This window comes from Corapipo altera, unplaced genomic scaffold (genome assembly GCF_003945725.1).
Source record: "Corapipo altera isolate COAL_440 unplaced genomic scaffold, ASM394572v1 47, whole genome shotgun sequence".
Lineage (NCBI taxonomy): Eukaryota > Metazoa > Chordata > Aves > Passeriformes > Pipridae > Corapipo > Corapipo altera.
In genome coordinates this window covers 9,946,906-9,962,827 of record NW_020884897.1, presented here as the reverse complement: position 1 = coordinate 9,962,827, position 15,922 = coordinate 9,946,906, and the positions used below count along the sequence as shown (strand labels likewise).

Sequence of the window (15,922 nt, the reverse complement as noted above, 5' to 3'; positions counted from 1 at the left end):
TCTTTGTGGATCTCAAGCTTCAGCCATTCATCAATGCACAGCTTACATCTCCTCTACCCTCAGGCAATACAGCAGATACAGACTCAGACAGCCTGGTGATGATTTAGTGCTCTTATCCCTGAAGTGCCTTTCCTCATGCTTCTTGCTTTAGATCATACTTCCAACACGGAAGCCATGATTAATACTCTGTAACAGCAAATCCCCCCTAATTAATTTATGCAAAAGGAATGACAACACATGATGAAAACCACATTCCAGAAGATGGAATGCTCTACAAAGAAGCTGGCAAACTCCCATACATACTGTGGTAACACTGACTAAGCACCATTTTACCGCTTCCTTACTGTTCCTTTCCTTCCTCAAGTCTTGCTGGGACTACTGCGCCTCCAGTTTCAATTCCCACCTCAGCGAATCCTTCGGAAGTCTCTACACTACTCTACTATTTGCCAAATCCAATTTCACTCCCCAGACTGGCACTACACTTTTGGGACAAGATCCAACCAACTGTGGAGTTCAGTGTGCCTGTGCAGTGGCTCAACAGCAGTTGGTCTCAAGGAGCTTTCACTTGCCCAAGTGTATTCCTTCAGAGCAATGAAACTGTGCAGCCTCCATCCTTGGGCATATTCAAAATCTGATGAGACAAGAGTCCTGAGCAACCTGCTTTAGCTGACCACTGGGTCAGCAGGAGGCTTGGACTAGATCATCTCCAGAGGTCTCTTCCAATCTCAACTGTTCCATGATTCTGTAAAAACACTTGTTTGCCACATTTTGCCAAAAGCAAGGCAACACAGGCTTAGCAAACATATTAAATGCACAACTATTTGAAGGCATAGAACAGTCCTGAATCAGTGGAAATTTGTTGAGGATTATGGGTAGGTAGAAAAACTACCGTCATCGTGACACACTTGAGCAATCTGTGCATAATTCCAGGTGTCTTTTCAGATTTCCATGCAGAGTCCATTCTAAGTAAGTGGCAGGCAGATAATAATCTACTTCTTCCACTAGACAGGCCACAGGCAACGCTCAGGGCACCTGTTTAGTCCATCACATCTTACAGCTATTCCATTTCTATGGAGAGCTTGTCTTCATTGAAATGTTTCTCCATGTTTGGCTTCAAATTTTACCCCTAATTTAACTCACTAAATATTGATTTCTCTAATTACATGAAAAACATATTTCCAAACTTTTCTAAAGGAATCAACAGGCACGTAGCTTCCACAACCAGACCCAAACTTCAGTCATTCATAAAAGACCCCTACTAAGTCTACAACTGAGCAGGAAAATCCTGTGTTTTGTAATGCTGTAACTCCGACCACTCAGAGAGGTTTGCTTTCTTCAGCTTGCAGAATAGGAGTTATTGTCTTATTTTCATTTCTCCAGCAGCATAAAAAGTTGTCTGAAAATTGCACAATGCCTGTTATGAATAAATGATGATAAATGCGTCATAACATAACGTTATAATGCTTATAATGCACACGCTTCTTCCTAATGAAACTCCAGATCTATGAATCTGTTCTCCAGCAGCTTAAAAAAGGCATATAGTTCTCTCGCCCTGACTGCAAAAATAGATTAAGTCTTCAGCTTATGACATAGGTTCTGTTTTTGGAGCAGAAGGTCACAGGCCCCCTTGGCAATACTGACCATAAGGTCTGAACAGTCACAGTGTGTGATAGAAATGACAACCATGAAACACATACTGCAATGCATTTGCTCTGCATCCCATTGCGTCACGCTTGCATAATGTAATTTACTGTCAAGCTAAATTACATGAAAATTTAAAGGAGGCTGTATGCCAATCTCTGAATCCTCAATGTCAAAAACTGAAGTACCGTGTTATGTTTTGGTTCTCTACCGTGTAAATAATGCCTTCATGCTTTAAAGGTTTCATATGTAGTTATATGCAAGCAATTTAAGGGAGACAGTATTACAGAAGCAAACACTAAACTGAAGCATTATATTCCAGTTTCTACAACTACCTAAAGGGCAAACACAAAAATAATTCTGCACCAGAATCACTGCACATACATCACTGTTTCAGCTCACTGCTGGTAGCAGAAATACTTCAGCAGTAGTACAGCACTGTATCACCAAACCACTAATAATATTTTATATTTATTGATGGTATATTATATTCATGTATATATGTAAGTTCTGCTTTTCAGGACAAAAACCATACTCCATTCAGGAAACACTCAAGCTGCTTTTTCTTTTAGCCTTTGAAGGCATTCACAGCTCTCCCTGTTTGTGAGGCTGTAACGCTTCCTCCAGTGTGGCTACAGCACAACAATGGTAGAAAATCGAGACAGCAGTCCTCTGCAACCAGATCAGGCCCTGGAAGAAAGCTAATTCCAAAAGCCTGATGATCAGTGTAGGGTAACATAGCCCACAAAAGGGTATTTCTATGCCAGACAGACATTTTGTGACATCTGCTGCCTGTTATTCATGTCTTCTTTGATACTTCATTTCTCTTGTAACCAACTCTGCTCTTTCATTACTCCCCAGGCATGGGATACCTTTTGATGGCAATTCAGCTTTTCTTCAAAGGGATGACAATTATATGTGGTACTTCACTCAACATGGATGTCCATAATTTGGTCAACCAGTGTTGACTCAGCTTTGGCTCCTTTCTGCTCCCATTAGCCCTGCCAAGCCAGCACATGGGCACACCAGCCTAATTCCACGAACTGAGCATACATCAGCAACCAAATGAGTGTTGAATTCTGCTTTCAGTCACATCTGAGTAGCTGCCTTGAATGCAATGTGGTGCCCAAGTAAAACTGAGTGTAAGTTGAGCCTTGCAGGTCTGTGAACAGGTGCTGGAACATCCTAGGTGGAGATCACTACCTTCCACTTCACTCCTGATCTCTAACTTTTCCTTACCTGAAGCCAAAAGTCTCACCATCCACATTTCTGTGAGGTTCCTTCCACATTCATGACTTATTTCTCCAAGGAAATTCACATTCCTCTGAGCCCACAGTCCTCACAGGCTCACAGGTATAAATAAAGGGGGTTGGGTGACACCATTGAGGAGCAGAATCTCCTACTAGAAAAAGTAATATTTAAAGACATAGCACTTTTCAATAAGCTGATGGTCAGTTTGTGTTATGCTTTAGAACCAAAAAGACCAAGAGCTTCTTTAATTACAGTGGCAGCTACTGTGTTTGTAAACATGAATCCTTTCTTCTATCCTTCAGATAAATTCAAAGTACCATCTCAATACTCCTCAGCAAATACCTCTTGCCCTTTCCAGTCTTAATATATCAGCCCTTTAGGGAGGAATCCAAATTTAAAATTCAAGGCCACAGAGGCTCAGGACAACTCAGAGCCTGTCCTATGAGAGCAAGAGGGAGAACAGTTGCAGATCTAATATTAGGGAAACATTCACTCTCCTCTGTCTCCCTCTTCCCCCACCTCCTTTTCCAAGAAAATAAACATTTTTTTCACTCCTAGATCCTATTGGAATCTGATTTCCTTTAACCTTTTAAAGAATTTACCTTATTCCTCACCTACAGCTTCCTAAAATGACTCCTAGACTGAAGTGCTGTTCTCATCAACCCACCCTGCAATTACCAGGAGACAGGAAGCAGTTCTGCAAAAGCTGTGACAGAACAAAACCATTTCACAGTGATTTATTAGGCATGCAGCCATTAATGACTTTGCAAGTGTGGAAAGCAAGATGGAGGGGCAGAGCCTGAGCCAACAGTACTGTCGGAACATCATTGTCATCTATGGGGTTAGAAATATTTAAGCCATCTGATGTTCAGCCTGCTATCCCAACATAACAACAAGCCTGGAAACAGCAATAAATTTTGACATTGAGGAGTCTCTTCAAAATCGTGGAGGATGACAAAGAAATGGGAGAAGGTGTACAGAGATGTTTGTTTGTGTGACATTGAAAATAAAGGATCCTGGTCCCCAAGCACATCCTTCTAGTGCATCAACTCTGTCAGGGCTGAAGTACCAGAGGCAACAGCCAACTTCACTGAACTGAAAGATGGTTTTACATTCATTTGCAGATGTTATTTTTGTCCTTATTGTGAAAAAATCTCTTTGTTCTTTCAAATAATAAGTCACCTTGTGAGGTATTTGGGAAAAATCCAAGGAAGTGCCAAGCTTCTGCAATTCCCACCTGCTGGGAGCAGCAGGTGCTTGGCACTTGCTGTGGTGAAGCTCCTGAGACAGGTTCTGCCCTCAGTTGTGCTCACGTAAATACAACATAACTATGCTGTTATGTACCTGGCTGAATTATCCCAGATGAAATTCAAGGTAAACAACAGCAGAATTTTTCCTTTTCATTTTTTTTTTTTTGTGGCACCAGAGGATTATAATGGCTGTGTTAACATTAGAAGAGATCGATTTTTGCAAGATGACAAAAGAACACACTGATCTCACTGCTGCGAGCTCCTACTCAGCAGACAATTGCATCCCATCTTAGAATAGAGTTTTAAAAATGTTCACAGCAATGTGCAAGCACTAACTTCTAATGGCTTAAAAAGGAATTTTATAATGCTAATGTCTTCACATTACAGATATGATGCATTTAGAGAGCAAAAGCTTCTATTTAAATCTGTAGCAGCTCTCAAAGATATTTGGACCAGAATTTTCCATTTAGGCATCTCTAGTTTCAAGACTTCAGAACATGCTGCTGGGAGAGACAGAGGTTGATATGACCTCTACAAAGGGTCTTGCAATGATATTATGGTCCATTTAAATTACCAGTTTTGGTCAGTCATGTATTTGCAAAGAAAACATCCACCAAACAAAAAGTTGTTTTATCAGTCCAACCTCTAAACAAATACTCCCCTGCCACTACAGAATACAGCAGCCCCCACTTTAGTTTTGGTTACTGAACACAAGTTGAGAGCAGCAAGGAAAGCCAACTTGCAGGAACCTAGTGGTCCACCACTACTCCCAGGAGCACGGGCCAGGCACCACCCTCCTGTGCTGAAGGAGACTGAGCATAGGAAGAAGGTGAAAATAGAATGTTTCCAGATCTTTATATTATGTCTTGCTCTTGCTTGAGAAAGATGTACCTGAGAAATGTCCTGGAGTGCTGCAAGATACAAAACAGCTTTCTTAAATTGATCCATTTTTTCCCACTGTCACACACAGGCTCCCCCTCAAAAAACAACTTGGGAGAGGAAGTAAAGCACGCAACTTTCTTTTCAGACATGCTTATTATTCTACAATCCTCTAACCTAATTGTAGTGCATTTTGCATCATTCACCTTTTTTTTCGCAATATATGTAATTAATTTTTCAGTCAGCACTTCTGTGTGCTTAATAAACATGTTTTAGGCCAGCCTGCATCACAACAGTACCTCTCTGTCCCATGGCTTTTTCTTTCAAAATTGACTCCTCTCTCCCCTCCTACTCAGACCTTATTAATCCTTCTCTTGCTCCTAATTTGAAGATCAAAATGAGCACAAATTACGAATCTCAGCAATAAACATGATCTCACAGCAACACAAAGAAGAGGATGAACAAAATAAAAATTACTGTCTGGTGAAAGCTGCCTTGACAACTACAGCTACACTGACAGGCGCCACTGAAATAATAGGAATGATGCTTCAAAACAACAGCCAAGAAAACAGTTATGAAAGAGAAAAAAAAACAGTCTAAATGGATCTTTTCAAATGCAGATTCCACTGTCAAGTGAGGAGAATGAGAAAAATGTTCTTTCTTATAGCACAGCCATGTTTAAACTCTGCCAGATTAGAGGAAACGACTAAGAATGTGAGTACAACCTGAAAGATGCTGGGCCCAACAGTCCATTTTAGGAACATTAAAATGATGCAGAATGGAAGAGAAGGATCGTGTTTTGGGGATGGAGAGGAAGGATGGAAGGTGTCATCTCATTAACAAATCTTTAATTGCTTCCAACTGGGTGAACAACAAAACTAATGTTGGCTTCAGTGCAATACCAGGCATTTGCAGGCTTGTATCTGAATAACTACCACTATCTAAGTGAAAAACTGCATAGAAAAGAACCAGGAGATTAATGAACGTGAAAAATTATGACCCACCGCTAAGGATGTTCCATCCAAAACAGAACTAAGGCAGCACTCACAAAGAAATGTTGCCCATGGCTTAGGCAGGCAAATAGGAAAAAACATTAGCCTTCCTCTGTCAATAATGCTATAGTGTGAACACTTAGGCACTTCTCCCAACTTAGCTTCACACCCATAATCTGAGGAAAATTGCTCAAGTACTGCTGTGGTCACAGGTATCTGGTGGTCAACAGGTATTTCAAAAGCACCAGGTGGATCCTGTAAAATCCTGCAACAACCACAGCATCTCCAGAATTACCTATGGCTCCTCAGCAGGCAGAAAGTGCAGCTCTTGGGAGCAGCAGTGGAGATCCAGCTGCACAAGAGCTTCTGCCTGGACTGAGTCAGAGGTTGGGGGGGGGGGTGCAATGGAAAGAAAGGGCAGAGAAAATGTAGCAGGGAGGGTGGAAAGGAATAATGTGCACAGAGTGAGCTGTGCTTTGGTGTGGTACATTTTATTTGTTGCTGTTTTACATCCCTATTGTGAAGTACTACTTGGTAACATGGCAAAGTTTATTGCCTAAAAGTTCCAGTCACAAATGCATAGGCAACACCCATGTTAGCAGAAACAAACCCTTTTTTTCTAGTACCGAATGCACTCAGAGCTCCAGAAGTTTGGCTTGGGCTCTTGGGCTTGCATTCCTCCCTAGAGAAAAATGAAATCTGCAGAGGAGTCATGTATTTCTCCTCCATTTTATTCCACACACTCGAGACACCTAATAAATTTGCTCTGACTTCTCATTCTTCCCTAAAACAAAGGAAAAACTTAGAACCAGAAATATCTTTTTGCTCCTTGGAGGCTTGGCAGGGTTGTTTCCCACTTTTACATAATGAGATTTAAAATAAAAAAAACAAACCCCAAACAAATATAACAAATAAGCAATAAAACAACGGAGTGCCCAGAAAAGATCCAAGGACTTTGTCAGTTCTTGACAGAAGTACTGACACCAAAAGCACATCAAGACTGAGAATAAAAAACTAATGGTTACATAGATCATAAGAATGTCCTAATAGTAAAGAAAAACAAAAAGTTTTGAAGGGCATGTAATTCTGAAGACTGACCCAGTCAGCCTTTTAGTACTCACTTGGAATACTGAGCAACTTTTGATCTGTGTTTATTCTCTATATTATTCTCTTCTGCAATTTCTTGCATGTTTCCTTACAGTGGAATATACAAAACAGAGTCGGTGAACAGACTGCATGGCTCACTAGTCTGCTCCACGGTGGTAAAACAACTGCCCCCTGCTCTCTCGGCAATGAACAGACTGCTTGGATTCAAACCTGAGATCGAGCTCTGGGCAACCCTGCCCTGGGAAATTCAGATGTGGATTAGTCTTGAGAGAGAGAAGAGTCCGATTAAACCCCGGTTCAGCCACAGGCACGGACAGTTCCCAGAGCCAAACCTGGGGATGCTGAGACCAACATTTGGGGATGAAGAGACCTTTTGCTAAACAGTACTGCGGGTCTGCGTGTGAACTGTGAGAGACACACTGAGCCAAACCCATAGCCCAGGGCAGAGGAGCACTGGTGCAGCCCGGAGTAAGAGTCACTTCTAAACTAGGATAGTGAGGATAACTGAAGTTCTCACTCCGTGCCGCGGTCACTGCACCCCGAGATCCCAGCACGGCACGGGGGGCTCAGACCCCATGCTTCAACCTACCCCAGATGTGGAGGACTTGCCTGTTGCAGGGGCTGCACCCCCCAGCCCAGCATGCCCCAAACTCCAGACCTCGGCAGCAGGGAACACCTCTCCCTGCCTTTCGCTGAGCTACATGTCAGAGAGAAACATGCCTCAGCGCCTAAACCACGCCAGCTGCCGAAGAGGAGGAAGAGCAAGGAGCCACTTACGGGGATGTGCACTCGCAACATGAGTTTCTTCTGGCCGGAGCTTTTCCTGCTGCTGGAGGCATCTTTCTTCTTGTCCATGGCAGTGCTTCCCATCCCTTCACCCAGGCGTGGTGTTGAGCGATGGATCTGGAGAGGGAGGCTCCTCTTCCACCTCTCCCCACCGTCCCAAGGGCCGCAGTTACTCCAGGCTCTTTATTTTGTTTTTTCTTTTCTTTTTTTTTTTTTTTTTTTTGGGCCTTGGGGAAGGGGGGGGGGGGGGGGGGGGGGGGGGGGGGGGGGAGAAAGTTTCCTTCCCCTCGCCCAGCCCGGCCGCACTCTCACCGAAAGAGAGAGAGGGAAAAAAAAATAAAAAGGCACCCGAACACCACAAAACCCCGAAAAGGGGAAGGCGCTCGGGCGACGCTCCTGGTAGAGCGGGGAGTCCCGCGGGGAGCCCGGCCGGGGAGGGAGGGAAGGAGGGAAGGAAGGAGGGCAGGAGATGGGAGGAGGTGCCCGGGTGCTGCTGAGAGCCCCGGCCGGGTCGCCACGAACTGCAGAATGAGCACCAAGGATCTTTCCCGCAGCCGCTTCCCCCGGCTCCCCCTCGCCCCGCCGGCCCCTGTGCGGGGGGAGAGGAGCTGGAGCTGCGCCTGCATTCCCGGGGCTGCCGGAGCGCGGCGGTGGGCGAAAAGGCTGGGCTTCACCTTGCCAAAAACGCCCGAAGGCGGCGCGGTTCCTTTCCCTCCCGACCTCCCACTGTTCCCTCGCCTCCCTTCCCGCAGGATTTCTCCCGGCCGTGCCCGAGAGGAGGGTTATTTCCCCCGAGGCAGCGCTTCCCACCCCTCGGTCCCCGCAGCCCGGCCCGGCGGCTGCAGCGGCCCCGGGACGGCCCCGGGCTCGGCGGGAGCCCCGCCGGGCTCATTCCCGCTGGGCAAACCCCCTGGCTGCCCTCCCTTTCCCCCCTCCCTCCCCCGGGCTGACAGGGAACGCTTGCCAAGCCCAGGAGGGCCGCGGTCCACTCCAGAACACGGATTTTTTTTTTCCGCTCCCTCCCTCCAAAAAGCCTTCAGCGCGCTTGCAAACTCAGAGAGAGGCGGCTCAGCCCCCGCGGGCGAATGGATTTGGCGTCACAGGGTATCGGAGAAGGAAACGCTTCCAACATCCCTTCACCTGTGGCTGCACCGCGTTGCAGCTCCCGAGCAAACCCGTGCCAGTGCCACCCCTGCTGCCAGGCAGGATTCCAGGGCTGAGAGTCTGGGACCGCAAAGAGAGAGAGAGAAAAAAAGAGATGTCTTTAGAAAAGCAAGTGGTTTCCGTACACATAGAAACAAACATACATTCTGGATCAAAATACGAGGTTTTGGTTTAGAAGTGACTCTTCTTCCCTGGATAGTCTTTGCACCTTTTTATGTCACCTGAATTTGACAATGAGACAAAGCCTGTTACAGCCACAGACCTTTGATCCCATCACTTAAAATCAGGTTTTCCCTGGGTTCAAAGCCTACACCCTAATTACCTCCAACAAATCTCATGGGATTCTATAAAACAACGATTTATAAACCTCGAGGGAGAAGGGGGAAGAGTTTTCCTCAAAAATCTTATCATCTGAAAAGATACAGGATTGTGGTGGTTATCTTCAAGAAATACAACAATTCAGATTTATTTCCCTCCTTATGGAAGCCTTGGTATTTAATGTATGTAAAGTTCTGTCAGGTATAAAGTCTGTAGCCACTTCTCTAAAACCACACAGAATTAAATAAGAATATGAACCCTCTACTTTAATGTAGTAGAGAACTGTCTTGTAGGTTCCTACAGGAATCACGGAAGGCAACAGACCCAGAAATGAGACTGCAGGGGTTAAACAACATTGTCACCAGGTCAGGAAGGGATGTTGATGACATGTGGACAGAGGAAGCAAAATTCCTCTGACAGTAAAAAGGTGTCTGGGGCAGCCTGGGAGCTGCACCAAAATAGAGAAGGTCTGTAACAGCCACTTTTTCCCAACATTTATGTAAGTTTTTTTGCCAACAAAGTGCTGCTGCCAAGGGATATGGGAATGACTGACCCCTGGAATAAAGAAATGAAAAAAAAAACCAATAAACATGCTTGTGAATAAACCATCACAACATTTTTCATTGCTAGTATGGTCCTGAAAGTTAAAAAGTATTTTAGCACTGGGTATCGTAAGCAAGCAGGTCTCCCAGACGTTCTTTATTAAATTAACAAACATTTGAGGTGGAATAAAAGCTACCATATAAATAATCCATTCCCTTGTTTATGCAAAATTGTATCCTACAACATTATAATTTATTTTCTACATTTAGTATTTTAAACCAAAATTAATTCTTTTTTCTTTTTGTAGGTTATTTATATGAATAATTGTGGATATTGTAAAATAAGTTTCAGAAAGTAATTTAAAGGCAGTATGAGCAAACTCCCAAACCCAAAAACCCCCCATGAATCATGTTCTCTCCCATCATGATATTGCCTTAAGCATGTTTATAACTTTGAGAATACCACAATGGGGGGTTATTCTTATTTTTCTCCTTTGATCCTCTAAGATCCCAAATACGGCTCTTGATCCTCCAGTCATATTTTTAAACTTTTCATTACAGCTCTGAGGATTAGAGACACATTAAAAAAAAAAAACAAAAAAACCCAAAACACAACTCACAACAAACAAACAAACAAACAACAGAACAAAGCCAAAATTCTCCTACAGCCACTAGACTTCAGGAGCTTGACTCTTTGTAAAATCAAGTGTTAATAAGACCCTGCTATAAAATAAAGAAATCACTAATTATTTCAGACATTAAGGTATTATGTTTTTATCCTTCTTTTTTTTAAATTATTTTTCATGGATAAATGCAGCCAGCATATGGACAAGCAACACTGTAACTACTTTTAATCAGAGTTAAAATTATTTTTTTCCATGTTAAATCCTGTCAGTTTGATTACCAACAACCATGTGTTCAGATGCATGTAAGCACCTAAATTACTAATTTCACAGACAAATGGGTACCAAAATACTTTTGAGAACATCACAGAATCACACGGTGATTTGGGTTGGGAGAGACCTTAAAGATCATCTGGTTTCCAACCTCCCTGCCATGGATTGGGGCACATTCCACTAGCCCAGGTTGCTCCGAGCCCCATACAATCCCACTTCCAGGGATGAGACATCTACAGTTATTGCCCTAAGTACTCAAAAGGTTCATGCACCCTCAGGGGGGGAAAGCAGAGCAGCATTTCAAACACACCAGCCACACTTTGCCTCTCCCTAACACCACCCCAGTGCTCCCCCTTGACATAACTCGGCCATACCTGTAACTCAGCAGAAGTAGCACGTGCATTTTGGGCTACACCCTGTCACAGGACTTGCCCTAGTTAATCCTTAAATACAGGTTGAGTCAATTTTTCCATAATAAACTTCCAGAGTACATTCCTAAGTTTATAAAAGAGCCATAACACTTTGCTTTGAGCCTTGGTTGTATCGATTATAGTTGCTGTAAGGAAAATAATACGTCACCAGCAAACTTTTGTGCTGGGATTTCACATGCAATATATAAAGACTTTAAGTGAAAAAGTGTGTCTAAAAGCAGTGGTGCATGGGGAGAACTATGTGAGCTGATGGTGAGTTTTAAATCTTTATTAACCCGGCATTTTTTGCTTTAAAGTTTGTTGTTAGTAATATTGTCAAGCACTCATATATTGTATTAGAGAAAAAAAACTACCTGTGAAAATATTTATTATTCCTTCTCCTCAGATGACATATAATTATCATACTGCAAGCATTCAATGTAGATTTTTCACATATGCAATCTATAAGTATTTTGCAAGCTCAAAAACATGCAGAAGTCCCATTTCGGGGGACTAATTTTTCAACTATAAATAATGCCTATAATGCCTATATTCTATACCAGGATAAATACTGGAATTTCTCAGATCACATTATTTCTTATGTATGGGTATTTCTTATGTACATGTTGTTATTTGGGACTCTCAAACCTTTTTAAAACGTTTCCAGGATTTAAAGAAAAATCCTTGAAAATAAAGACATTTTGAAATCTGGATGCCCAAAGGCTTGTCTGGCTGTTACTGGTATCCAGTATCCCAGTATCTACTATGCTCCATCACAGCTATTTTTCTCTTTGTTTTTTTCTTATGCTGGTCTTTGTCCATGTTGGTCTCTGCGCTTCCTCCTCTGCCTGTCCCTTTCTGCTCAGGTTTCACCTCTTGTTCTCATCCTTCCAATTTTGTTCTCCATCTTTTGTCTGTTCTCCAGTTTGCTGCTCAGTTCCTTGAACATGCATGAAGTCGATTGCTGTTGGTTTCTGTTCAGCACATTTATTAGATTGAATTCGACCCTGCTGCATAGAGCTCCTTAATTTAATTATCAGCACAATGTAATTAACCTGATGCAGTATTGGGATGCAGCAGTCCCTGCACAAGCCTTCTGCAGAGGCCCCAGAGAGGACACAGCCCCAGCATCTGTCTGCCCACACTCACCTGCTACCCACTGACACTGAGCACAGTGCAGGGAGCAGACTTCAAGTCAAGTAGAATATAGACTCAACATGAGGAAATATCTGTAGACAGCTAAATTGCATTGTTTGCAGCAAAACTGCAATTAAAATGGTCTTCTGTGGGGAAATGTGCAGGAGAAATTGCAGGTCTGCCAGGAAAGCGCAAGTGGCTGAAGTAAGGTGAGATAATGAGGTTAATGAGAGGAGCTTCTGGTCCCCAGAAGGTCTCCAGGAACGTGACACCAGCAAAGAGTGACAAATGTTTATGCTGAAAAGAGACAGGTTGTGTGGTCTGACTACTGTGCTTCCTCTCCAGGCTGTCAGACGCTTCTGGTACCTGAGTGGTTACTGAAATAAATTCTCTGGTCGCCTGAAGCCCAGCAGCACACTGTGCCCTGCAGCTCTCTCCCTCCTGCTCACTGTGCTGGTCACTCCAGAGCTGCTGCAGCTGCTTCATCCACTGAGCCACAGAGATGTCCTCTCATCTGGACCACAACACAGAGGAGAGGAAGTAAGAGAGAAGCAGTTTCATAGGAACTTTCTAGGCTGTTTCTCTGATTTAATCTGACTGATAATTTCTCTCCGAACAGCCAAAGGTAGGGACAGCTTTTTGGGTTTACTTTCCTGAAAAGTATCTCATCTGCAGGACTTGTGCATCTTGACAATTGATCCTGGCTATCAAAAAGTTTCAGAAGTGTTCATTCAAAATGAGTAGGCCCACGGAACAGATTAATTTTACATGTAGAAGGCCATGGCATGGGCACTGAGGCAAGGATTGGCAGGAGGCTCCCCATTTTACCAGCTGCAATGCTTGTCTCAGTATCTCCCACCTTCATAGCTCCACAGCCACAATCTCCACATGATTGCCCACATACTGCAAGGTACTGACCCCAATAAGGACAGATGCAGGCACAGGAAATCAGATGGTGTGACGTGAACCCCGTTGTGTGGTTCACGTTAGTGCCTGCACTGTTCTGTAGACTATGCTGACAGGCAAGTTCTGTTTCTCATTTGTATCACTGTATTGTAAGAGTAAAACAAGAATACTCTCTGTCATCTCTGCTAGAAGGTGTCTGGGAGACCTGACTAGGTGCAAACATGAAAAATACATTTTCCTTTTTGAACCGCAATAGCTTGATAAAAGACCTAGAGGCTGATTTTTCAAGGTTCACACAACCTCTCTTGGTTCTGAGAGCCAGGAGACCCTTCCAGTGATCAAAGCACCTTCTGGGACATTATTTTTTTATATTGGTTTCTGTATACAAAAAAAATTTCATTAACTGAAGTGATGCTGTTGAGCCTCAAGTTTTTTTAGTACTTAAGAGTTATAGAAGGAATGAACAAAGCCCTTTTAAAGTATCTAATTTCCTCCTTACTGATATAGAAAAATTTCTTTTGTGTTTTCTACTGATTGTGAGTCAGAATTTCTGGCTCTTAGCCAGACACAATACTTAGTGCTTTTGATTTGCATATATAGGCCTACAAGTTAGACAGATAACCTCAATCAAAATTTAATATAGCAGATTATATTCAAAAACAGTGGCAAGATATTCATTTCCCATATAGAACGATTCTTGTCAGTTGTGCAAATTAACAGAGAGAAGTACAAATAGAATTCAAGAGGAGCCTGCTTTTCATTTTTTTCCCTCTCAATATGCATAATGTAGTACATCAGCCAAAAGAGCATTTAAAGGAGGCAGAGGCATAGTTCTACCAGATATGTGTGGGCATAAGGACACAAAGTGTTTTCAGTAGTAAAAGTCTGAAACTACTTCCATGTTCTTCCCAGTGAACTGGGAAGGAATTCAGAAAGCTGAAGAATTACAAACACACTTTCTGTGAGTCTACTCTGTGCAGTAATTTCAGCATTTATTCCTTGGCACAGAATGTGTTGGGCCTCAGACAGGACAGGGGCAGGAACAACACTTTCCTTCTGCAGCAAAGGGGGTGAGACTGCCCCAAAGCATCAGCTGGTTACTGTTTGGTGGTGCAGATGTAAAAAGAGGTGAGGTTTCCAAAGGCAACCATAAGCAGCCAATTCCAGGATGGTCTGTAAGATCTCAAAGAAAATAGTTTTTACATGTTTATCTTCAAATTTCTTACGCTGCAAAGTACTGGTGTCAAGGTGTCCCAGAATACACCTATAGAAGTGTTCCTCCACTTGACCTCCAGCCAAAGCCAGGGGCTAGACTCGGTTTAGGGAAAGCAAAATTGCACTTACCAAGTGCATTTCCTGCATAAAACAATCCAAACATATTCTGTCACATGGTATTAATGAATAATGTGTGCAACAAAATCCAATCACCAGAAAAGCAGGAGAAGTGAATGGCAACTTGGTTTTCATAAATAAATTGTATTTCTCGTGCACTACGAACACAGTATTTCCAAATTAGTCTTGTTTGCAACAATGCCAACACATTCTTTAATCCTTGCTGCCTGTTCTGTCTAACTGAGGTGCTGCACAGTTTGTTTTTATGCTTCTCCATATTGTGTGTTGAGCACAGGGAAGCCTGGTGAGCAGGTGTTTAGTGTGCATCGATGCAGATCCATGGCAGCATCTCCCCAGGACAAAACGCTGGAAGGGTTGCTCAGAACCAGTGCTGTTGTCACCAGAAAATCAGAGTGTCAGGGCATGGGCCTGAGCACTGTCCTGTGACTGTCCACGTTGTTAAACTGCTCACAGTTCCTGCAGAGCTTTGGCTCAGCCTGACTACAACTCTCCAAGACACTGCCAAGATATGGTTCAGGAATGAATATCAGTCAGGGATCATTGCCAGTAGGAAGCTTGTACATGGGTGTTCTGTCTCAGAGGTAAGAGTTTTACCACAAGCCTTGCTGTACCACTTGGCCTCAGGGCCAGAAAGCCATCTGAGATCTGCCTCCTAGACCTGTGCCAAGAGGATGGAAATGTTAGATCCTGGCTTCCCTCCATGCCTGGGCTCTCTGCAAACAAAACTGAAGTTGTTCCTCAGTCTTTTCAAGGCATGTCAGCAGACCACCTCCATAGCAAGAGACCAACACAATGTCCCACTAAACTACTCCTGTTTTCAGCAGAAAATGAGCTGTACAAGGAGGAATCTGCAGAAGTACAATGATGGAGGTACCAAGGCTCATGATTATTAGCAAATCATTCTGACACTTGAGTGGTGACGGGTATATCCAGGTAAAGACTCCAGATTGCACATTACCACAGCAATGACGGAATTCCAAAGTATGTATTTGTAACACAGCAAGTGCAGATTTAATACATTTGATTTATCAACTCTGTCAGATTCTAAGGCCAGGAGAATAGCTTTGAATCTGAGCAACAGTGTTAGAAAATGGTGAAAGTGACAGTAAGGAAAGACTTACAATAACGTAATTTCATGCTGGGAAGAACTTTTGTTTTGAAATATCTCAAAATAACTCTATCATTTTCCTTAAGAAGAGAGCCTAAAATCTTATCAGAACAATTTTAGAAGCAAAAAATATCTAGAGGTGACCCTAGAACATAAAGGTGCTTCCCACACTGAATCCAAAA

The 15,922-nt window shown here is 43.1% G+C and overlaps 1 protein-coding gene across 1 annotated transcript in view; it reads right to left on the bottom strand.

Annotated features, from left to right (window-relative positions):
- Nucleotides 1-8,426, bottom strand: part of PRKAG2 (protein kinase AMP-activated non-catalytic subunit gamma 2) — a 211,499-nt gene extending 203,073 nt beyond the window's left edge. The window contains exon 1 of the mRNA XM_027648541.1: nt 7,898-8,426. Within this exon, the coding sequence (XP_027504342.1) occupies nt 7,898-7,990 (93 nt within the window). The 5' untranslated portion in view covers nt 7,991-8,426. The remainder of the gene's footprint in view (nt 1-7,897) is intronic.
- Nucleotides 8,427-15,922: the final 7,496 nt, after the last annotated feature.